The sequence below is a fragment of the Sparus aurata genome, chromosome 13, assembly GCF_900880675.1.
Source record: "Sparus aurata chromosome 13, fSpaAur1.1, whole genome shotgun sequence".
Lineage (NCBI taxonomy): Eukaryota > Metazoa > Chordata > Actinopteri > Spariformes > Sparidae > Sparus > Sparus aurata.
Window position 1 is genome coordinate 29,676,068 of NC_044199.1, and position 25,112 is coordinate 29,701,179.

Genomic DNA, 25,112 nt, shown 5'->3' on the forward strand with positions numbered 1-25,112 from the left:
ACCACTAATTATTATTTGGTGTAAAATTGGATATAAACATAGATACCGAGCAGAATTCAATATATTTTTCTTAAAAGTTACATTTGTCCCGGTTAAAATTTAAAATGCAGTCTGATCTGTTATATGAATGTGTTTCTGAATGCACTGACTTTGCTTGATCTGGCACTTAATATTGTAGTTACACAAAAGCATTATTTTTTGATGTCATATTTGTGTGAACGTTTTCCCGACCAAAGCCTCAAAGATCTTATTTGTATTATTGCTTAAGGGAAAAGAAATTACTTGAGATGCTTTTTTAAATTTGCATTTTAAAGCTGAATCATAAACAGACATGCTCACCTTTGGTTTGGGAACCTCTCTTTGAAAAATAAAAAGTCACTTAACCAAATAGTAAAGTGGTCCAGCAGGCTGATTGGTGAGCCACACAGCTCAATGTGGAGACCTTGTATGCAAAACAGCTACAGCGTGTATGTGGTTCAGTTTTACATGACAGTTCCCATCCATTGCACACTGAGCTTCAGCTTCTCCCCTCTGAGCGCAGGTTTAAAATCCCCAGGTGTGGAACAAAAAGACACAGAAACAGCTTTTGTCCCTGCAGCCATTCCACTGAGGTACAAATTGTGAAGATGCTAAAAATGGTGAAAGGTGAAACAACAATCTGCTCACCAGAAAAAGAGATTAACAATTAACAATGAGGGGGTAAATAGGGGAAAGCTTTCTGGGCTCCAGCCTCTAGGGGGGGCTGTTGGAGAGCAGCATTAATCATGTTCATCCTAATGTAGGTGTTGATGACCACATTTCACCTTCACTCATCAAAAGAGTAAAAATAAACATATCATTCATTGTTTCTTTTGTGTAATGTAGCATGTTTCATAATAAATATCATCTCCTGAGTCCAAAGAGAAGTATATATTTTGGAAGTATATAAATAAATATATACAGATATAAATAAATTGAAGTACAAACAAATGCAGGTGCTTATCATTACACTTATAAAATATATATTTCATTATTTGTCTTATATTTAGACACTCATCTATTATTTTATTTCTTTTTCTTTGCAACAGAGACAGTAAACATATCATGATGTTTCTGCTTTTTCGGATAAAATGACCCATCAACTCCAACATGAAGTGGATGTTATTTGATTAACCTTCATCACCCTCCCTGTGTGTTTGTTACCAAAACTGATTGATTGAAGAAAAGAGTTAGAAGGCAAATTGCTCCAGATATAATATGCTGGCATACTGATTTCTCAAAGAATAGAGGTTTACTGTTAAAATGATAAGTCAGTTATTTATTCATGTATGTATTCATTTATTTGAAGGGTTTTGAACAAAGACTTTCAGAGATGTTTCCAAAGAAAATTACCTTGTAAAGACATTTTACAACCCTTCAAAAGATGAGTAGAAAACTCTTCTTCAGAAGGTAAAATTTTAATCATATCTATTTCTACAGCATCACTAATTTTACGGAGTAATGAGAATTTCCAATATCATCACAATAACAACATAGTATACAGTACAGACGGCAGTATGTAAACTACTAAAAAGAAAACTAATGATACAAATCATGTTCATGAAGATGTGGTACAACTTGATGTTATTTTCAAAATAAAAAAATGACTACTATTACTTACAATACATGCATACACAAATTTTATTAATTTTGTGGTTTTTGACATAATTGAGCGCATTTATATGATAACAAAAGTCAACTTAAGTAGGACATCAACAGAGTTCTAGTCATACATTTTGTTTAACTAATATTTTCCACACACAGTGTAAAATGGAAATATTTTAGTAAATTTCAAATTTCCACAAACAACAGTTTAATCCCTTAATTTCAACATTTCATTTAATTGACGAATAAACAAAAAAATAGATCAAATCCAAGAAAAACATCACAGTCCCACCCACCATGTTTGACATCTTTAGTGCAGAGATCAGACATTCTTGGTTTTGGTTACATCATCATTATAACAGAGGCACATTATGCAGTACAGACAAAAGTATGCGGAAAACTAAAACGTAAACATAAAATTACACAAAATAAATTCATGAAGATTTGGTATAAATAAAATGACAGGAAAAACTTAAAACTCAAAAATCCAAACAGATTAACACATTTTACACACCACATGTTTCTGATGTAAGTAAATCTGACAAAAAAAGATTTTTCATTTCACATCTTATGTAATATTTCCCAAATGTTCAGTAAATGTAGCGTACAAGTCAAATTTCAACAAACAAGATGTTCTAATCACTCTGTAGGAAACAATCACAGTTTCACTAAAGTGACAAGAAAATAAAACCCCAATATAAAATCATAGAAAAACATTACAGTCCCACCCACCATGTTTGATCAGTGCAGTGCAGACACACCTCAACATGTACAGCACCACAGATGAGTCTCTCTTTAATCTCCTGTCTACTTGAACTGACACAACTCTGCTGTGCTACCAGTACCAAAAGGAAGCCAAAATCCAGCATAGAGAGGCTGAGTGAACGTGGTCTGGACTCTGTGGAGGAGAGTGATGGTTTCAGAGACGCTGTAGTAAGACAGAGTACCTGCACTATGATCCAGGTAAACTCCTATTGTGGAGGACTGAGGGCCTGAGATGGAAGTAACAATATTATTATGAATGAATGTATAACCTCCACTGTTACAAATTAATGACCAGGATTTGTCATTATTTCCAAAAGCACATTCAGTCAAGGTCCCTGTTCTGCTAATGTTCTTGTATGCAACTGATATATAAACGTACCCGCTCCACTTCACCTCCCAGTAACAACGTCCAGTCAGACCCTCTCTACTCAGGACCTGCCACATTTCACCAAATCTGTCTGTGTGAGCTGAATATACCTGGTCTACTGACATTAATGTTGCTTTTCTGTTCCTGTCACTTAATGACAAACGTGTGTTTGCTGTGTTTGGATCCAGTGTGATTTCACAAGAATACTTCAGCAGTTCAGTTCTGGTTCTGGGCTCTGCTTGAGGCAGTAAAACATCCACTTCAGTCACTGCCAGTGAGATCTTTGTCCACTCCTCACTCAGGACAGCCTGAAGTTTATCTCTGGCCTCCGACACAGCTGCTGTCACACCCTCAAAAGAGGGCAGAGGACGTATAACAATGCTGGGTAAGTCTATAGGTTCGCTCAGATGTGACAGTGAGACGTAGTTGTTCAGGAAATGGAGATGATCTTCAGTGTGTGAGAGCTTCTCCAGCTCAGTGTCTTTCCTCCTCAGCTCAGTGATCTCCTGCTGCAGCTCCTCCTCAAGATCTTTAGCTCGACTCACTTCAGTTTTCTGCTGTGATCTGATCTGCTGCTTCACTTCAGAGCTTCTCTTCTCAATGAGACGGATCAGCTGGGTGAATGTCTTCTCACTGTCCTCCACAGCTTTGTCAGCAGAGAGATTGACAGCCTCCACCCTCCGCTGAAGCACCTTGATGTCTTTCTCTCTGTCCTGGATTCTCTGTTGGATTTTTTGCTGACTCGCCCCGAGCTCCGTCTGCCTCTCAGCCCTTTCTGCTGCAGCAGAGACTGTGTCATGGCCTTTATGATCATCCATGGAGCAGAGATAACAGATACACTGCTGATCAGTACGGCAGAAAATCTTCATCACCTCGTCATGGCGAGAGCAGATGTTCTCCTGAAGCTTTAAGGTGGCTTCAACCAGCTTGTGTTTCTTTAATGCAGCCACACTGTAGTGAGGCTGGAGGTGTTGCTCACAGTAAGAGACCATACACACCAGACAGGACTTGAAGGCTTTCAGCTTCTTACCAGTGCAGTGATCACAGGCCACATCTCCAGGTCCAGCAGAGGAATGATCAGGTGAAGCAGCTTGAAGTTGTACTTTCTTCAGTTCCTCCACTAACTCTGCTAACATGGTGTTTTTCACCAGGACAGGCCTCGGTGTGAAGCTCTGCCTGCACTGAGGGCAGCTGTGTGCTTCCTTGTCATTCTCCGTGTCCCAGCAGTCTTTAATACAGCTCATGCAGTAGCTGTGCCCACAGGGAATAGTCACCGGATCCTTCAGAAGATCCAGACAGATTGAACAGCTCCGTTTCTCTCGATCCAGCTGAATCACTTGCTGCGCCATTTCTCCTCCAGACGACAGTGAATGTCAGTAAGTTTCACTCTCTGATTCCAGATAAAAGCTGAGCTCATTTCCTTGATGTTTCCTCAATGGTCTGTAGTGTATGAGCCTATCAGCTGTTACAGTTCATCACATGGTGTTTAAACCCACCTGTACACTGGCAGATTTATGAAAGGGGAGGGAACCATACATGTCTGAGCAGAATGGACTTTGAGAGTATTGCAACGCAGGAGGAGCCGAGCCAGGACAGTAAAAGTATAATAAATAAAGTTGGGCTGGGCTGTGGTCATAAATTTGTGCTTGTAGGAGATATAGGGGGTCATCACTGACTGTGTTATCTGGTGTGAATGCAATCACCTGCATATAAATACCAGCAAAATGAAGATGGTGATCAATTTCCAGAGGAAGACACCACAGATCACACAAGTGAACATCCAGGGTTGGGACATAGAGATAGTGGCAAAATACAAATACCTGGGTGTTCACCTTCACAATAAACTGGACTGCACTGAGAACATGGATGCCCTGTACAAGAAGGACCAAAGACGCCTCCATCTGCTGAGGAGACTGAGTCCCTTTGGGGTGCAGAAGACATTCGTTGGAACATTTTATGACACTGTGGTGGCATCAGCGCTCCTCTATGCAGTTGTCTTCCATTGTTTTTGTTTTTTTTACCCTGTTAAAAGGTTTTTTTTCCATCAACATGTGAAGTTTTTCCTCACTCGAATCGAGGGTCTAAGGACAGAGGATGTTGTTCACTGTACAGATTGTAAAGCCCACTGAGGCAATGTGATTGTGATTTTGGGCTATATAAATAAAATTGATTTGATTTTGATTTGATTTGATTTGTCTGCTGGGGAGTAGCAGCACGGACAGGGACAGGAAGACACTAAACAAACTGGTCAGGAGGGCCAGCTCTGTCCTGGACTGTCTGCTGGATTCCATAGAGGTGGTGGATGAGAGGAGGATGTAAGCCAAGCTGACATCAATCATGAGCACCTCTCACAACACCACCTGCACCAGACTGTGGAAGTCTTGAGCAGCTCTGTCAGCAGCAGACTCTTACACCCACTGTGTAAGAAGGAGCGCTGCCGCAGATCATTCATCCCCACAGCCATCAGACTGTTGAACCTGAACAATCACTTTCCACTCACTTGTTTGTTTTTTGTAAATATCCTATTGTTTTTTTTTGTAAATATCTTATTTTTTTATATCTATTTTCTATTCAAGTTTATGCATATTTGATTATTTTTCCTGTACTTGCTGCATCTTGATCTGTTGTAACAAGTAATATTCCCCATTTTGGGATAAATAAAAGCCCATCTAATCTAATCTTCTCTCCAAGAAGAGAACCGATGTGAGGGTTGCAGCGTGACTCTAGCCCTGAATCGTGGTTCATCTGTCAGAGAGAAAGTTTTGGCTTTCAACTAATAAGGTAATTCTGAAAAAAATATATAAAAATAGAGGTCTCACGATTGGTGTCATGATCCCAACTCTTTATGTTCTCCTTTTTCCTGTTTTATTGTGAAATAGTGCCCTCATGTATTGCCTCTTGCTTTTAAGCGCATCCCTCTGTGTGTTTTAAAAGAATGTTACTTTTGTAACACAGCTTCCTGTTGTTCTTATATTTAGACTTACACTGATGAATCATGCACTCATCATATGGTTTTTTAGGGGAGAAAACTTACTGTTTCAAACCTGTTTCTCTTTTGTTAATGATTAGATGAATAAATGCCACAATATATTATAAAAAAATAATTATAAAAGCGTGAGATTAACGCCAATGCAGGATTATTCCTATATAGCTATATTTTACTAGCTTCAACACCTGAGGAGTATCGGCTCTGTTCACTAGCAATATTGCGTCAAAGGTATCCTGATCAATTTGCTGCCACTGCTTGAAATGCATACAATCAAATTACCTGCAAGGTATGTGATTATTATCTACAGAAAAGCAGCATTCAATCTAAAAACACCAACATGAATTCACTACACAATGTGTTCAAGTCAGTGTTGATGTAGTGGTTAGTGGAAACAGATGATTCTTCTGCCATCTGCTGTTTGTGTCTGCACATAGAGTTGAGATCAGTGAATATAAACTCCAGCACAACAGCTGCCAAAATAAACAGGCATTCATTAATAAACAGCAAAATACAAATCCAGTGACAGTCAGCAAGATCAAGTGACAAGGAAACAGCTTCTGGTGTGTTCATCTGCGCACTCCAGCAGACTAGTCTCTGTTAATGAGCTTTGTTCCCTCCACTGTGTAACTTACATTTCATTTTGCATTATTTTCCTCTGGTGCTTCACAGCATAGCAAAGGGACTGGTTCAGGTCTAATCTCTGTAGCACATTAAAGCCAGACTACATCTTTAAGAGTCCCCATATAGCTGGGTATGAAGGGAGTAACATAGTTAAATAATAACCCGGGTGTAAAGGAGGCAAAAGGAAACTTTAGCAAATAGTAACTCAAAAACGGCTTTATTGCCCACAAAAAAAACCACTCATAAGCCCACACAGCTGTAGTCACAAGAAAACACAATACACACTGTAGCTCAGGCTCTCTGGCTGTCTGGCTCCTGCATATCACGGCCGCCCAGCCCACTGGCATCCACAGCACCTTTATACCACATGGCCCAAGAGGCAAGTGGCCTCAGGTGTGCGATCCACACACTGACGAGGAGGAGGGGGAGGATGCAGGTGTCACCTGAATGGGTGAAATAAAACACAACACAAAATACACCCACAGCACTGGGGCCGTAACAGAGTCCTGCAGTTTAAACAGTGTTATTGGGTTCCTCCTGTTCTGTTCCCCTCCACTGTCGCCACGTTATTTTCAGACTCTCTGAGGAACAAATTGTGAAGATGCTAAAAATAGTGAAAGTTCAAACAACAATCTGCTCACCAGAAAAAGAGATTAACAGTTGAAAAAATTTCTTCTTTTGGAGCTTCATGCCTTCACAGAGACAGAGGGTGTTTTTTCACTCCTTGTCCACAGAAACGACAATGAGAGCTGATGCTCTTCATAGTTTGTACACTGATCATCTGGGTTTTAAAAGCAGATGGTATTTAATTTTTTTGCAGCCATCTTTAGGCTCTATAGCTGACAATGAGGGGGTAAATAGGGGAAATTTTTCTGGGCTCCAGCCTCTAGGGGGGCTGTTGGAGAGCAGCATTAATCATGTTCATCCTAATGTAGGTGTTGATGACCACATTTTATTTTGATTTCAAAATACTTACCTTCACGTCATCATCTCACAAGCCTCACAAAAAGTATATATTTTGAAGTATATAAACAAATATATATGTATGTATATATATATATATATATATATATATATATATATTTATATATTTAGTCTGCTGGGGACTTTAATCATACAGACCTGAAAACTGTGCTTCCTAAAATCCACCAGCACACTAAGTGTGCAACTAGGGGAGAGAACACTCTGGACAAGGCCTACTCTAATATCAAGAGTAGCTATAGGGCTAAGCCACTACCACACCTGGGCCAGTCCAACCACCTGTCCCTGCTGCTAATCCCAGCATACACCCTCCTCAGGAAAAGTGCTCCTCCCACAACTAAGTCTGTAAAAATCTGGCCTGAGGACACCTCTCAACAGCTCCAGGATTGCTTTGAGAGAACTAACTGGGGCATCTTTGAACAGCAGGACCTGGAGGACTTCACTTCATCCGTACTGAGCTAAATCAAGTTCTGCAAGGACATTGTTACCACCGAGAAGTGCATCCGGGTCTATCCAAGTCAAAAGCCCTGGATGACTGGAGAGGTCAGGACCCTGCTGAGGGAGAGAAACAAGGCCTTCAGGTGTGGTGATGAGGCACAGTACAGTGCTGCCAGAGCCAGCCTGAGGAGAGGCATCAGAGAGGCCAAGACAGCATACCAGTGGAGGATAGAGGAACAACTCAGCAGCAACAACACAAGGCAGGTGTGGCAGGGGGTGCAGCACATCACCGGCCAGAAATCCAACAACATCGCAGTGGCTGACGGAGTCGCCTCGCTGGCGGAGGAACAGAACATCTTCTTCACTCGCTTCGAGGCGGAGCAACTGCATGCAGCCACATCACACCCCTCAACCCACAACAACATCCTCATGTTGGAGGAACATGAGGTGCGGCGCACACTAAGGGGGTGAACCCGAGGAAAGCTGCTGGACCAGATGGCGTACCTGGACGTGTTCCGAAGACCTGTGCAGACCAGCTGGCTGTTGTCTTTACCAGGATTTTCAACCAGTCCTTGTCCCAGTACACCGTCCTACCCTGTCTGAAGTCCTCTGTTATTGTTCCACTGGCAAAAAAAAACAGCAGTCAGCAGCTTGAATTCATACCATCCAGTGGCACTTACACCGATCATTATGAATTGCTTTGAAACTCTGGTTCGGGGGCACATCATCTCAATTCTGCCACCTGCATTGGACTCTCACCAGTTTGCGTACAGGGCTAACAGATCTACAGAGGACGCTATTGCAACAGTTCTCAACACTGCTCCGAGCCACCTAGAGCAGCAGGGGAGCTATGCAAGGCTGCTCTCTTTGTTGATTTCAGCTCTGCGTTCAATACCATCCTCCTCCACAGACTGGTGCCCAAACTGACAGGGCTGGGACTGTTTTCCTCCATCTGCCACTGGATTCTGGACTTCCTGACAAATTGCTCTCAGAGGGTGAGAGTAGGCTCCCACCTCTCAGCATCCATCAGCATCAGCACCGGCTCCCCACAGGGCTGTGTGCTGACCCCCCTACTCTACACCCTCTACACTCATGACTACACCCCTGCCCACTTCAGCAACACCACTATTAAATTTGCAGACGACACCACAATAGTGGGACTCATTTCTGAGGGGGATGAGTCTGCCTATATGAATGAAGTGGAGCAGCTGACTGGGTGGTGCAGGGAAAATAACCTGGTCCTGAACACCACCAAGACAAAGGAGCTGATTGTGGACTTCCAGAGGAAGAAAACAGAAAGCATCCAACCACTGTGCATCAGCAGGGACTATGTGGAGAGGGCCTCTGACTTCAGGTTCCTGGGCATCCAGATCGAGGAGGACTGGTCGTGGAGTGCGAACACCTCATCGATCATCAAAAAGGCACAGCAGAGACTTTACTTTCTGAGGTCCTCAGAAAGAACCACCTGTCACAAAAACTGCTTGTGTCATTCTATCGCTGCTCAATAGAGAGTGTGCTGACATACTGCATGTGTGTGTGTCATGTCAGCTGCACAGCAGCAGAGAGGAAAGCACTCCAGAGGGTCATAAACACTGCCAAGAAGATCACTGGCTGCTCTCTCCCCTCCCTGGATGAACTGTACAGTGCAAGGTGCCTTAAAAAAGCTAAAAACATCATCAGGGACCCATCACACCCCGGACATAAACTCTTTGAACTGCTGCCCTCTGGCAGAAGATACAGGACAATAAAATGCCGGACAAACAGGTTCAGGAACAGTTTTTACCCAAGAGCAATAGTGTGGCTGAATACAATCAAGACATAAAAGAATATGTGTCTGACTGTCCAATATGACTGTGTAATAATCTCATGACTATAATGAGTATGACATGGTGCATGTAAGGTTGTGTGCTTGGTATTCATGTTTTTTATTCATTTTATCTAAGTATCAATGTTCTTATGTTTTTTATGTTTTATCTATAATTTGCACTAATAAGGAGTTGCTTCTCAATTTCGTTGTACAATGTACAATGACAATAAACTTCTATTCTATTCTATACAGATATAAATAGATTAAGGTACAAAAAAATACAAGTGCTAATCGTTACACTTAGCTTGCACTAATAATGTTATATATATGTATATATACATATATTTAACATTATTGGTCTTCATATTTAGACGTTTATATATTAAAACATCTTTCTTATTAATTGCAGGAGAGACAGTAAACATATCATGATGTGAAAATAATTTTATGATTTTGCTTTTTCTGATAAAATGACCCATCAACTCCAACATGAATTGGATGTTATTTGATTCATCACCTTCTTCGTGCGTTTGTTACCAAAATACCTAAAAAACTGATTGAAGAAAAGAGTTAGAAGGCAAATTGCTCTAGATGTAATATTTTGATTTCTCAAAGAATAGACGTTTACTCTTAAAATTATGACAAGTCAGTTATTTATTTATGTTTAAATTTATTTGAAGGGTTTTGAACAATGAATTTCATAGATGTTTCCAAAGAGAATTACACAGACACTTTACAACTCTTCCAAAGATGAGTAGAAAAATCTTTTTCAGAAGGTAAAAATTACATCTGTTTCCCCAGAATGACTGATTTTACTGAGTAATGTGAATTTGCAACATCATCACAATAACAACATAGTATGCAGCACAGACGGCAGTATGTAAACCACTAAAAAGAAAACTAATGATACAAATCATGTTCATGAAGATGTGGTACAACTAAATGTTATTTTCAAAATAAAAAATGACTACTCTTACCTACAATACATATTAACACACATCACTTTTATTCATTTAGTAGTTTTTGACATAATTGAGCCCATTTATTTTATAACAAAAGTCAACTATGAGTAGGACAACAACAGAATCTTTGTTATTATTATGCAATATTTTCCACACATGGTATGAAATGGAAATGTTTTAGTAAATATCCAATTTCAACAAACACCATAGTTTAATCCCTGTATAACAAAAATGTCATTTTCATGTCACCATTTCATTGAATCAACAAACAAACAAAAATCTAAAATCCAAGAAAAATACTGCAGTCCCACCCACCATGTTTGATCAGTGCAGTGCAGACACACCTCAACATGTACAGCACCACAGATGAGTCTCTCTTTAATCTCCTGTCTACTTGAGCTCACACAACTCTGCTGTGTCACCAATACTTAATGGAAGCCAAAATCCAGCATAGAGAGGCTGAGTGAACGTGGTCTGGACTCTGTGGAGGAGAGTGATGGTTTCAGAGACGCTGTAGTAAGACAGAGTACCTGCACTATGATCCAGGTAAACTCCTATTGTGGAGGACTGAGGACCTGAGATGGAAGTAGCAATATTATTATGTCTGAATGTATAACCTCCACTGTAACATTCTAATACCCAGGATTTGTCATTATTTCCAAATCCACATTCAGTACGGCTCCCTGTTCTGCTAATGTTCTTGTATGCAACTGATATATAAACTGTCCCGCTCCACTTCACCTCCCAGTAACAACGTCCAGTCAGACCCTCTCTACTCAGGACCTGCCACCATTCACCAAATCTGTCTGTGTGAGCTGAATATACCTGGTCTACTGACATTAATGTTGCTTTTCTGTTCCTGTCACTTAATGACAAACGTGTGTTTGCTGTGTTTGGATCCAGTGTGATTTCACAAGAATACTTCAGCAGTTCAGTTCTGGTTCTGGGCTCTGCTTGAGGCAGTAAAACATCCACTTCAGTCACTGCCAGTGAGATCTGTGTCCACTCCTCACTCAGGACAGCCTGAAGTTTATCTCTGGCCTCCGACACAGCTGCTGTCACACCCTCAAAAGAGGGCAGAGGACGTATAACAATGCTGGGTAAGTCTTTAGGTTCGCTCAGACGTGACAGTGAGACGTAGTTGTTAAGGAAATGGAGATGATCTTCAGTGTGTGAAAGCTTTTCCAGCTCAGTGTCTTTCCTCCTCAGCTCAGTGATCTCCTGCTGCAGCTCCTCCTCAAGATCTTTAGCTCCACTCACTTCAGTTTTCTGCTGTGATCTGATCTGCTGCTTCACTTCAGAGCTTCTCTTCTCAATGAGACGGATCAGCTGGGTGAATGTCTTCTCACTGTCCTCCACAGCTTTGTCAGCAGAGAGATTGACAGCCTCCACCCTCCGCTGAAGCACCTTGACGTCTTTCTCTCTGTCCAGGATTCTCTGTTGGATTTTTTGCTGACTCGCCCCGAGCTGCGTCTGCCTCTCAGCCCTTTCTGCTGCAGCAGAGACTGTGTCATGGCCTTTATGATCATCCATGGAGCAGAGATAACAGATACACTGCTGATCAGTGCGGCAGAAAATCTTCATCACCTCGTCGTGGCGAGAGCAGATGTTCTCCTGAAGCTTTAAGGTGGCTTCAACCAGCTTGTGTTTCTTGAATGCAGCCACACTGTAGTGAGGCTGGAGGTGTTGCTCACAGTAAGAGACCATACACACCAGACAGGACTTGAAGGCTTTCAGCTTCTTCCCAGTGCAGAAGTCACAGGCCACGTCTCCAGGTCCAGCATAGGAATGATCAGGTGAAGCAGCTTGAAGTTGTACTTTCTTCACTTCCTCCACTAACTCTGCTAACATGGTGTTTTTCACCAGGACAGGCCTCGGTGTGAAGCTCTGCCTGCACTGAGGGCAGCTGTGTGCTTCCTTGTCATTCTCCGTGTCCCAGCAGTCTTTAATACAGCTCATGCAGTAGCTGTGCCCACAGGGAATAGTCACCGGATCCTTCAGAAGATCCAGACAGATTGAAAAGCTCCGTTTCTCTCGATCCAGCTGAATCACTTGCTGCGCCATTTCTCCTCCAGACGACAGTGAATGTCAGTAAGTTTCACTTTCTGTTTCCAGATAAAAGCTGAGCTCATTTCCTTGATGTTTACTCACTGGTCTGTAGTGTATGAGCCTATCAGCTGTTACAGTTCATCACATGGTGTTTAAACCCACCTTTACACTGGTAGATCTATGAAAGGGGAGGGAACTACCAACATCAGAGCTGAATGTGCTTTGAGAGTTTCTCAGAGCAGGAGGAGCCGAGCTGGCCCGTCAGTAACGTCTGTGTGGGGTAAAAAGATGAGTTTAATTCCAGGAAGAGGAGGGATGTGAGAGTTGCATTGTGTATCAACCCCTTAGATCAGTGCACCGCTCAGATAACTATATGATAACCCGTGTTCCAAGAGGAACCTGATTTAGTTTAGTTTAGTTTAGTGTGTTTATTTCGGTCTTGTAAGAAAAAAGACAAATACAATAGACAAATATAAAAGTATAAATACAAAACAAAACAAAACAAACATCACAAAACAAAAACAAAATAAATCAATAACAAAAACAAATCAAAACAAAAAACACAACAAGCAATACAATACACTTTGACCGAAAAGGAGTAGGCTGAAGCATCAGCTTATTTTGCCTACCCTTCTTAAATTAACATTTTCCGTTTGCTCATTTTAAAAAATCTTTTGGAAGAAAAAAAAAACAAAAAACAAAAACAAAACAAAACAAACAAAAACAAAACAGAAACCTGCATATTCTACATACAGCAATTTATGAGCACAGTGGTATTTATAATTCAGTTTTATATTTATTAATAATATTATTTTTAAATAACTTTTTGAATCTGTTAAGTGTGTTGCACAGTTTGATTTCTAATTCTAGATTATTCCATTGATTGACTCCTTTAATAGATATACATCTTTGTTTCACATTTGTTCGTACCTTTGCTTTTGTATACACATAAGTCCCTCTTAGTTCATATCGACTGGTTCGAGTCTGAAACATCCTCTGGACACCATCTGGAAGCATATTATTATTTACTTTATACATAATTTGAGCAGTTTTATAGTCCACAAGATCATTGAATTTTAAGGTCTGTAGGTTTATGAAAAATTTGTTTGTTTGTTGAGTCTCGATAATCAGCCCTGTTAATTATCCTTATTGCTCTCTTTTGTAATATGAAAATTGGTTTTGTAATTCTCCTCCTTGAACCGGCACCTTATCGTGGTGGAGGGGTTTGAGCACCCGAATGATCCTAGGCGCTATGTTGTCCGGGGCTTAATGCCCCTGGTAGGGTCTCCCAAGGCAAACAGGTCCTAGGTGACGGGTCAGACTAAGATCGGTTCACTCGCCCCTGATGAATATAACAAGACCAAGGACGTGCACGTCGCCCGGATCGGCGTCACCGGGGCCCCACCCTGGAGCCAGGCCTGGGGTTGGGGCTCGCAGGCGAGTGCCTGGTGGCCGGGTCTCTGCCCACGGGACCCGGCCGGGCACAGCCCGAACGAGCAACGTGGGCCCGCCCTCCCGTGGGCTCACCACTCGCGGGAGGGTTCAGAAGGGGCCGGTGCAGAGGGATATGGGTGGCGGTCGTGGGCGGGGGCCCCGGCGGCCCAATCCCCGGATGGTGACTCTAGCCATGGGGACATGGAATGTCACCTCACCGAGGGGGAAAGAGCCTGAGCTGGTGCGGGAGGTTGAGCGGTACCGGCTAGAAATAGTCGGGCTCACCTCCACGCACAGCCTGGGCTCTGGAACCCAACTCCTTGAGAGAGGCTGGACTCTCTTCTACTCTGGAGTTGCCCGCGGCGAGAGGCGGCGAGCTGGTGTGGGCTTGCTTATAGCCCCCCAGCTCAGCCGCCATGTGTTGGAGTTCTCCCCGGTGAGCGAGAGGGTCGTTTCCCTGCGCCTTCGGGTCGGGGATAGGACTCTCACCGTTGTCTCGGCTTATGGGCCGAACAGCGGTGCAGAGTACCCGGCCTTCTTGGAGTCCCTGGGAGGGGTACTGGAGAGTGCTCCAACCGGGGACTCCGTCGTTCTCCTGGGGGACTTCAACGCCCACGTGGGCGATGACAGTGTTACCTGGAGGGGTGTGATTGGGAGGAACGGCCTCCCCGATCTGAACCCGAGTGGTGTTTTGTTACTGGACTTCTGTGCTAGTCACAGTTTGTCCATAACAAACACCATGTTCAAGCACAAGGGTGTCCATATGTGCACGTGGCACCAGGACACCCTAGGCCGGAGATCAATGATCGACTTTGTGGTCGTGTCATCTGACCTCCGGCCGTATGTCTTGGACACTCGGGTGAAGAGAGGGGCTGAGCTGTCAACTGATCACCACCTGGTGGTGAGTTGGATCCGCTGGCGGGGGAGGAAGCTGGACAGACCTGGCAGACCCAAACGTATCGTGAGGGTCTGCTGGGAACGTCTGGCAGAACCCTCTGCCAGGGAGATCTTTAACTCCCACCTCCGGGAGAGCTTTGACCAGATCCCGAGGGAGGCTGGGGACATTGAGTCCGAATGGACCATGTTCTCCACCTCCATTGACGCGGCTGTCCGGAGCTGTGGCCGTAAGGTCTCCGGTGCCTGTCGCGGCGGCAATCCCCGAACCCGGTGGTGGACCCCGGAAGTAAGGGTTGCTGTCAAGCTGAAGAAGGAGTCCTACCGGGCCTGGCTGGCCCGGGGGACTCCTGAGGCAGCTGACGGGTACCGGCAGGCCAAGCGTGCGGCAGCACGGGCAGTCTCGGAAGCAAAAACTCGGGTCTGGGAAGAGTTCGGGGAGGCCATGGAGGAGGACTACCGGTCAGCCTCGAAGAAATTCTGGCAAACCATCCGGCGCCTCAGGAGGGGGAAGCAGTCCTCCACCAACACTGTTTACAGTGGAGGTGGGGAGCTGTTGACCTCGACTGGGGACATCGTCGGGCGGTGGAAGGAATACTTCGAGGATCTCCTCAATCCTGCTGACTCGCCTTCCATAGAGGAAGCAGAGGCTGGGGACTCAGAGGTTGACCCATCCATCACGCAAGCCGAAGTCACTGAGGTAGTCCGTAAGCTCCTCAGTGGCAAAGCACCGGGGGTGGATGAGATCCGCCCTGAGTACCTCAAGTCTCTGGATGTTGTGGGGCTGTCTTGGCTGACACGTCTCTGCAGCATCGCGTGGCAGTCGGGGACAGTGCCTCTGGACTGGCAGACCGGGGTGGTGGTCCCCCTATTTAAAAAGGGGGACCGGAGGGTGTGTTCCAACTATCGGGGGATCACACTCCTCAGCCTCCCCGGGAAAGTCTATTCCAGGGTACTGGAGAGGAGAATTCGGCCGATAGTCGAACCTCGGATCCAGGAGGAACAATGCGGTTTTCGTCCTGGCCGTGGAACACTGGACCAGCTCTATACCCTCCGCAGGGTGCTCGAGGGTTCATGGGAGTTTGCCCAACCAGTCCACATGTGTTTTGTGGACTTGGAGAAGGCATTCGACCGTGTCCCTCGTGGCATACTGTGGGGGGTGCTCCGGGAGTACGGGGTCGGGGGCCCTCTGTTAAGGGCCGTACGGTCCCTGTACTGCCGGAGCAGGAGCTTGGTTCGCATTGCCGGCAGTAAGTCAGACCTGTTCCCAGTACATGTTGGACTCCGGCAGGGCTGCCCTTTGTCACCGGTTCTGTTCATTACTTTTATGAACAGAATTTCTAGGCGCAGCCACGGGCCGGAGGGGATCTGGTTCGGGAGCCAATGGATCTCATCTCTGCTTTTCGCGGATGATGTGGTCTTGTTGGCTCCTTCGAGCCAGGACCTCCAGCATGTCCTGGGGCGGTTTGCAGCCGAGTGCGAAGCGGCTGGGATGAGAATCAGCACCTCCAAATCCGAGGCCATGGTTCTCGACCGGAAAAAGGTGGCCTGCTCCCTCCAGGTGGGAGGAGAGTTCCTGCCTCAAGTGGAGGAGTTTAAGTATCTTGGGGTCTTGTTCACGAGTGAGGGAAGGATGGAGCGTGAGATTGACAGACGGATCGGTGCAGCGGCCGCAGTAATACGGTCTTTGTATCGGTCCGTCGTGGTGAAGCGAGAGCTGAGCCGAAAGGCGAAGCTCTCGATTTACCAGTCAATGTACGTTCCGACCCTCACCTATGGCCATGAACTTTGGGTCATGACCGAAAGAATAAGATCCCTGATACAAGCGGCCGAAATGAGTTTCCTCCGCAGGGTGGCAGGGCGCTCCCTTAGAGATAGGGTGAAGAGCTCTGTCACCCGGGAGGAGCTCAGAGTAGAGCCGCTGCTCCTCCACATCGAGAGGAGCCAGCTGAGGTGGCTCGGGCATCTGTTTCGGATGCCCCCGGGACGCCTCCCTCTGGAGGTGTTCCTGGCATGTCCCTCCGGGAGGAGACCCCGAGGAAGACCCAGGACACGCTGGTGTGACTATGTCGCCCAGCTGGCCTGGGAACGCCTTGGGGTCCTCCCGGAAGAGCTGGAGGCAGTGTCCGGGGAGAGGGAAGTCTGGGTGTCCCTGCTCAGGCAGCTGCCCCCGCGACCCGGCCCCGGATAAGCGGATGAAAATGGATGGATGGATGGATGGGTTTTGTAATTGTTTTCTATGCATGCCCCCAGACCTCTATGCAATAAGTAATGTATGGCTCGACAAATGTTCGGTACAATAAATGTAATGAGTATTTGTTGAGGATGTATTTTGTTTTATTTAATATTGCAATAGATTTTGATATTTTGCTCTTTATATGATTTATATGTGGTTTCCAGCTTATTTTGTCATCCATAATAACTCCTAAAAACTTATTTATATTAACTCTTTGTATTTCAATATTGTTTATCCTAATTTGTGTTTGATCTAAATTTTTACGGTCTCCAAATACTATATATTTAGTTTTATTTAAGTTAAGTGAGAGTTTATTAATGTCAAACCATCTTTTTATCGTTCCAAGTTCTCTCTCCACTGTGTCCAGAAGGTGCCTCAGATCTTTACCAGAGCAAAGTAAATTTGTGTCATCAGCAAACAAAACAAAATGTAATAGCTTGGACACATTGCAGATATCATTAATGTACATAATAAATAATTTTGGACCCAGCACAGAACCTTGTGGGACCCCACATGTTATCCTCCGCAAGTCAGATTTTTCATCATTTAATTGCACATATTGTTTTCTATTATCTAAATAATTTTTTAACCATGTATATGCTATGCCCCTGATCCCATATCTTTCCAGCTTCGTCATTAATAAATTATGATCAATGGTGTCAAATGCTTTTTGTAAGACCTACTGTGTATTCCCTTTTGTCTATTGCTGACGATATTTTTTCTGTAAGTTCCATAACAGCCATTGTGGTGGATCAGTTTGATCTGAACCCATATTGATGTTCACTTAATAAGTTTTGTGTTTCTATGAAATGATCGAGTCTATGGATAAATAATTTTTCAAAAATTTTTGAAAACTGTGGAAGTAGAGAAATTGGTCTGTAGTTTGAAAATTGATGTTTATTTCCATTTTTGTATATTGGAATGACTTTTGCTATTTTCATTTGGTTGGGGAATATACCGGTTTGGAATGACTGGTTGCAGATATGGGTCAGAGGTCTAGCTATACTATCTATAATATCTTTTACTAATGCCATATCAACATCAATACAGTCAGTGGATTTTTTATTCTTAAAGTTTTTTACCACATCAATTAGTTCCCTCTCAAATATCTTCTTAAGAAAGATGGTAATTGGGTTTATGTTAATAGTGCTTTCGTCTACATCATTTTTTACTACTGGGTTCACAATTTCCTTGGCTAAATTATAACCAACATTCACAAAATAGTTGTTAAAGTCATTTACAATCTCCCTTGTTTTGGTTGTGATTGATTGATTTTTTTAAATAAAATAATTTGGATAATTTGATTTTCCTATACCTTTATTAATTATACTGTTAAGCACTTTCCATATACCCTGTGTATTATTTTTGTGCTCTTCTAATTGTTTGTGGTAATAATCCTTTTTATTGAATCTCATTATACTTGTTAATTTATTTTTATATTTTTTATATTTATTTTCAGCTTCCTTTGTTCTCAATTTTAAAAACTGTTTATAAAGTAAGTTTTTCTTTTTACAAGCATTTTCTAGTCCCCTCGTAATCCAGGGCTTGTCATCATATTTCTTTTTTTTTGTTCTTATGGGACAGTGTTTATCATATAAGGTGGCAAAAACAGACAGAAATTCTTCATATGCTTTGTTTGGATCTTTATTTAAATACATGTCTGTCCATCTTTGCTCCCTTAAGTCCCCTTTAAGAGCTTCAATGGCTTCAGGTGTTCTATACCGAATCTTCTTGAGAGAACCAGGATTTGTCTGGGTTTGAATCTCATATGAATACTGCACTGTTGTAAAAACAGGAAGATGGTCACTTATATCATTTAGAAGCAGTCCACTTATTATTCTTTGCTCAATTATATTGGTGAAGATGTTATCTATTAACGTTGCACTGTCAGTTGTTATTCTAGTTGGTTGTAAGATGGTAGGGAATAAGTTTACACAGTACAATGTGTCAATAAAATTCTTTGTCTTACTGTGATCATGTGAGTTTAACAGATCTATGTTTAAATCTCCACAAACAAAAATCGTTTTATCATTCATCTTATCATACATGTCAATAATTTTACCTTTAAATGACTCAATACAGGATCCTGGTGTTCTATAGATGCAACTTATTATATTCTTGGTTTTATCCATGTCTATTTCCACTGTGACACACTCCATAATATTTTCTATTTGTACTGACATACTCTACTTTTTTACAATTTAAATCACAATTTACAAATAGTGCCACTCCTCCTCCTTTCTTATTCACTCTGTTGGTGGTAAATAGCTCATAGCCCTCCAGGTTAACATCAACTTCCTTCTCATTGTCCAACCAAGTTTCTGATATTGCAATCACATTAAAAGGTGGGGAATTTTTTTACATAGTCCTTAATTTTAGAGAAATTTCTATTTACAAGGTACAAAGTTCCTTTTTCTTTCTATCATCTTACAACAGGACTGTATATCAAAAAATTAGCTGAATTCTCTTCATGCTCCTCACTTAAGGAAAACAAATCTAACTGGATGAATGAAAAATAAGACACAACAATAAACTATTTCTTGTGGTTGAGAGCAGAGGATGAGTTCAGGAGTCTCCCAGCCTGAGGAAAGAAGCTGCTCTGTAGTCTGGAGGTGAAGCAGACTAGTGTCACGGCTGGCTCAAAACCATGACAAATAATAGGAGACAACACTAGAAGTTAAAGCAAGTAAATCATAATTTATTGAAACTAACTCAACAACCCACATATCAATGTGAAAACAAAACATTAAAGAGCATGGAGAGCGGAGAGCAGGATTTCTCCCTTGTCCTCCCTCTCTCTCGCAGAGCCTAGTGCGGTGTGTTCTTATAGTACTGGGAACACCGGGCCCAGGTGTTCGCCCGAACCCCTCCTGCTGTGCATCTGCAACACAAAGAATATCAACAAACAGCCCAACAGCACCAGAGGCATGGCCGTCACACCCCCCCCCCCCTCCTTAAAAACGGGGTGCCTTTTGGAACCATGACAATCCACTCAAATAAATAAATACATACAAGAATACAACCTGCACGCAGCACTCCTCATCGACCTCAGCATCAGGATCCTGTTAGTACACTGCATAAGGGATGAGAAGTTAACACAACACAGGCTGCTTTACATCACAGGGGCACGTGACAGCGCGTCCGCCACCAGATTCTCCGACCCCTTAATGTGATGCATGTCCAAACAATATGACTGCAACATAAGAGACCATCTGATTAACCTCTGATTTGGACACTTCAGAGAGCTCAAAAAAAAATCAATGGATTATGGTCAGTAAAGACAACAACTGGCATTCCTGAGCCAACATACACTCCAAAGTTACTCAAGGCCCAGACTAAAGCCAACGTCTCCTTTTCGATGACCGAGTAGTTCAGTTGATGCTTGTTAAATTTCTTAGAAAAGAAACTTACAGGCCTATCCATCCCCTGGCCATCAGACTGCATCAGTACTGCACCAACATGGCTAGCATCCACCTGCAGCTTGAATGGCTTGTCAACTCTGGGGGCGGCTAGCACCGGAGCACTACACAGAAGGGCCTTTACGTTCTGGAAAGCCTGCTGACAGATAGGAGACCACACATATTTGACACTGGTCTTTAACAAATCAGTGAGGGGGGCAACCACAGAAGAAAAATTCTTACAGAACCTGCGGTAATACCCTACCATTCCTAAGAACCGCATTAGCTCCTTTTTTGTTGTTGGTGTGGGAAATTGCGCCACAGCCAACACCTTTGCCTGCACTGGTCTAACCTGGCCCTGTCCCACAACATGGCCGAGGTATGTTACTGTTGCATGAGCAAATTCGCATTTTGCTAGATTAACTGTCAGGTGGGCTGCAGCCAAACGTTCAAATAACTGGCGAATGTGCAGGACATGACTGTTCCAGCTGTCACTGTAAACAACCACATCGTCTAAATAGACTGCACAGTTGTCCAAATCGCCAACCACCATGTTCATTAAACGCTGGAACGTAGCTGGAGCATTCCGAAGGCCAAAAGGCATCACCTTATACGAATACAGGCCAGATGCAGTGACAAATGCAGAAATTTCCTGCGCTCTTTTAGACAACGGCACCTGCCAATAGCCTTTCAGAAGGTCGAATCTACACAAACTTTACAGACCCAACCTCATCGATGCAATCATCCATCCTTGGAAGTGGAAACGCGTCCGGCTTGGTGACATTGTTGACCTTCTGAAAATCAGAGCAAAACCTGAGGGCGTTATCAGACTTTGGAACAAGCAGACATGGGGAAGCCCAGCTAGAAGATGATGGTTCAGCAATATTGTTTTCAAGCATGTACTTAATCTCTGCATCTAAATACTTGCGTTTATCCGCAGATACACGATAAAAAACACTGCTCGATTGGTTTTGCCTCCCCCACCTCTATGTCATGCTCTAAAAGATGAGTCTGCGAAGGTGTATCACCAAACAAACTTGGAAACCTGCCAGTTAGTTTAGCCAACTCTACCCGCTTTGACTCATGCAAATGGCCTAACAAATTGTCCAAGTTGCTAAGCGTCTCAGTGTTCCTTAGTCGACCACACAATAACCCCTGACCAAAACTCTGAGTCTCTTCCATCTCTGTCCCTGCCACGGACGGAGACGAGGAGTACACCATCGTGTTTGCAAAAGCTGCTGACTGAACATGCTCACACCTACTCACATTTACCAATCCTGGCTCAATGACACGTGAGTAGTAGGGCTTCAGCAAATTAACATGACAAAGCTGTGACTTCTTCCTGCGCTTTGGAGTAGAGATCAGATAGTTCTCCTCTGAGATCTGCTTCAGCACTCTGTGAGGACCTGTGAACCTGGCCTGAAATGGTGAACCAACAATCGGCAGAAGTGCCAGCACTTGATTGCCAGGACTGAATTGGCACCGCTCAGCCCGTTGATCATAAATATGCGTCATCTTCCCTTGAGCTTTAGCCAGTTTCTCTCTTGCCAGTTCCCATGAAACATACAACCTATGCCTAAACCCGTTCACTTAGTTAATCATGTTTTGTGGAGGATCACTATTCTTGAAATTGTCTCTCAACTCTGTCAAAGGACCACAAACAGAGTGTGCAAACACCAAGTCATTGGGACTAAACCCGGTACTCTCCTGGGTTACCTCCCTGGCTGCCAACATCAACCACGGCAAGCCTTCCTCCCAATCCTTGCCCAACTCAGTGCAAAAGGCACGCAGCAGTGACGTCAGCGTCTGATGGAAACGCTCCAGCGCCCCCTGGCTTTGTGCGTGATACGCTGATGACAGAGTGCTGCACTCGAAGTTGTTTTAACACTTGAGCAAACAGATGGGAAGAAAAGTTTGACCCTTGATCACTTTGGACAACCCTGGGGATGCCAAAGATGGAAATAAATTGCGAAAGTGCTTTAACCACCGACCTGGTCGTGATTGATTGTAGGGGATATGCAGCTGGATATCTGGTGGCTTGACACATGACAGTAAGCAGATATTTAGCTCCAGACCTAGAAGGAGGCAGAGGACCAACACAGTCAATAATGTGCTCAAAAGGCTCACCAATGGCAGGTATTGGGTGCAGTGGGGCAGGCTTGATAACCTGGTTTGGTTTGCCTCTTATTTGACACGTGTGGCAAGATTTGATGTACTCCGACACATCCTTCTTTAGCCGAGGCCGAAAGAAGTACCGTAAAATGCGGTCATATGTCTTCCTGACTCCCTGGTGCCCTGATTGGTCATGGGATACCTGCAGAACTAATTTACGAAACTTGGCTGGCACCACAACCTGAAAAAGTGGGCGTCCCACACCAACCTCATTGCAAGGCACCCATTTCTTCACCAGCACACCATTTTCCAGGAAATAGCCATGTGCCCTGTCCTTCACTTCTGCCTTCGACCTCCCACAGCTCCCTAATGGAAGGATCTGACTGCTGCTCTGCCACCAACTCTGCACGCGAAACAGACAATGGAAAGTCAGACAAGTTCATACATGGTTCCTCCATCACACTTACTTTGTCAGGATCACCACCAGCCCGCGCACCAGCACGTGTCACTACACATGCTGGAAACACGTCTGGAAACGTGCGATCACATTCATCTGGTCCATCACTAGTAGAGACTGGATTAACCACCGGAAGTGGAGGAACATTAGGCCACACACGTCCACCAGCCAGCCCATTCCCAAGAATGATATGGACTCATTTCACTGGCAAAGCCGGGCGCACCCCAATGGTCACCTCCCCCTGCACTAAGTCTGAAAAATATCCGCTTGATACAAAAGGCAAATAAGCGACATCAACAGGAACCTCCTTATGTACGTCAGGCATGTCTGAAACACACATCGCTGAAGCAGCAAATGCAGCGGGCTTCACACTCATTTGCTTGTTTCTTTTCTGTAGAGCATAGCAGTCTGTTTTCACATGCCCTTTTTTATGACAGAAGTGACATACCTTTTCCATGTCATTCCAACCAGACATCCTTGCCCCTACCACACTAGTAACACCTGTGATTGAAAAATAAAAGCTAACTTAACCGAATAGTAAAGTGGTCCAGCAGGCTGATTGTTGAACCACAGCTCAACGTGGAGACCTTGTATACAAAACAGCTACAGCACATATGTGGTTCAATTTTAAATGACAGTTTCCATCCATTGCACACTGAGTTTCAGCTTCTCCTCTCTGAGCGCAGGTTTACAATCCCCAGGTGTTGAACAAAAAGACATAGAAACAGCTTTTGTCCCTGCAGCCATTATACTGAGGAATAAGTCATAGCTATATTTTGCACTAGTGCAGTGGTTCCCAAACTTTCTCTGCTGGGCCCCCCTTTGGCTGTGAGAACATTTTCTTCGTCGTCCCCCCCCCCCCCTCCCCAGGGGATATGCAAACAAATATTTGGTTTTCAAACTCCATTGCAGTTTATTTCATATGTTGTAATTAACACAAACTGCTACTTTCTTTTAAACAAATAAAAGTGATATGCAATAAACTACATCCTCATTTGGAATAACAAATAAATAATAAGATAATAAAACACCTTTAACATTGTAATTATTTTCAGAGTAACAGGTTTTTTTAAACTGTGTAACAGTATTCAATATTGCTGACAAAAATTTCAAAAATTGCCTCTCTGTGCAAAAAAAATTTGTTTTAAAACATGACAAATTCCCTGAAAGGTAAAAAAAAACAAAAAACAAAAAACTAAAGATTTGTTGTGCAAAAATTACACCTTTAACCCCCACATCTTTTCAGTGACTGGTGTGGGCTTGCTTCATGCAGCACATCTTCTCAAATCTGGGCTGCAGTTGTGAGACTGCCACTCTGAGTTCATTTTCAATGTCCAGCTTTGATCTGTATTTTGTCTTGATTGAGGCCACTGCAGAAAAACCTATCTCACATAGGTAGGATGTGGCAAAAGGAAGAAGAATGGTCAGGGCTCTTTTACCTAGCAGTGGGTAATCTTTCTCTGCTCCAATCCAAAATGCAGCCAGTGTCTTTGACTTAAACTGCAGCCTCATTGTTGAATCAGAGGTGACATCAACAAACTGTTCCTCCTCAGCTGTGCTGAAGTCGGCAGGTGGTGTTGCACTGAAGGGGTCACGGATCCAGTCATGTTCTTTGGGATCCTGCACCGGAAAATATCTCTGGAAATGTTTCTGAAGGGCAGAGAAGTGTGCTTCCATGCATGGGATCACTGTGTTCTGCAGCTTGTTGACTTCAATGAATGATTTCAAGTTCTCAAATGAGTCAATATTTCCATTTTTCACTCGCTGCTGCCACATCTCAAGTTTTCTGATGAATGATGTGATTTTATCTGCCAGATGTGGAAGGTGTGTGTTTTTGCCCTGCATCTGCAAATTCACTTCATTGAATTTCAGAAACATGTCACTGAGGTATGCAAGTTTCATGAGGAACTTGTTACATTTAAACTTTTGGGCAAAATCGCTGCCCTCTTCCTCCAAAAAGATGCAGATTTCATCTCGCA

General features: G+C 43.5%; 2 protein-coding genes across 2 annotated transcripts; both read right to left on the reverse strand.

Moving 5' to 3' along the window:
• Nucleotides 1-1,304: 1,304 nt before the first annotated feature.
• LOC115593625 (tripartite motif-containing protein 16-like) lies at nt 1,305-4,136 on the reverse strand. Its single transcript, XM_030437207.1, has one exon. It carries the CDS (start codon nt 4,102-4,104, stop codon nt 2,431-2,433), a length of 1,674 nt encoding a protein of 557 aa, XP_030293067.1. The 5' UTR covers nt 4,105-4,136; the 3' UTR covers nt 1,305-2,430.
• Nucleotides 4,137-10,229: 6,093 nt separating this feature from the next.
• Nucleotides 10,230-12,657, reverse strand: LOC115593564 (tripartite motif-containing protein 16-like). The gene has a single exon (XM_030437120.1). It carries the CDS (start codon nt 12,615-12,617, stop codon nt 10,944-10,946), a length of 1,674 nt encoding a protein of 557 aa, XP_030292980.1. The 5' UTR covers nt 12,618-12,657; the 3' UTR covers nt 10,230-10,943.
• Between the last annotated feature and the right edge of the window lie 12,455 nt (nt 12,658-25,112).

Excerpts from the sequence above, each read along its gene's own strand:
- LOC115593625 (XM_030437207.1), bottom strand. The coding sequence starts at position 4,104 with ATGGCGCAGCAAGTGATTCAGCTGGATCGAGAGAAACGGAGCTGTTCA.
- LOC115593564 (XM_030437120.1), bottom strand. The coding sequence starts at position 12,617 with ATGGCGCAGCAAGTGATTCAGCTGGATCGAGAGAAACGGAGCTTTTCA.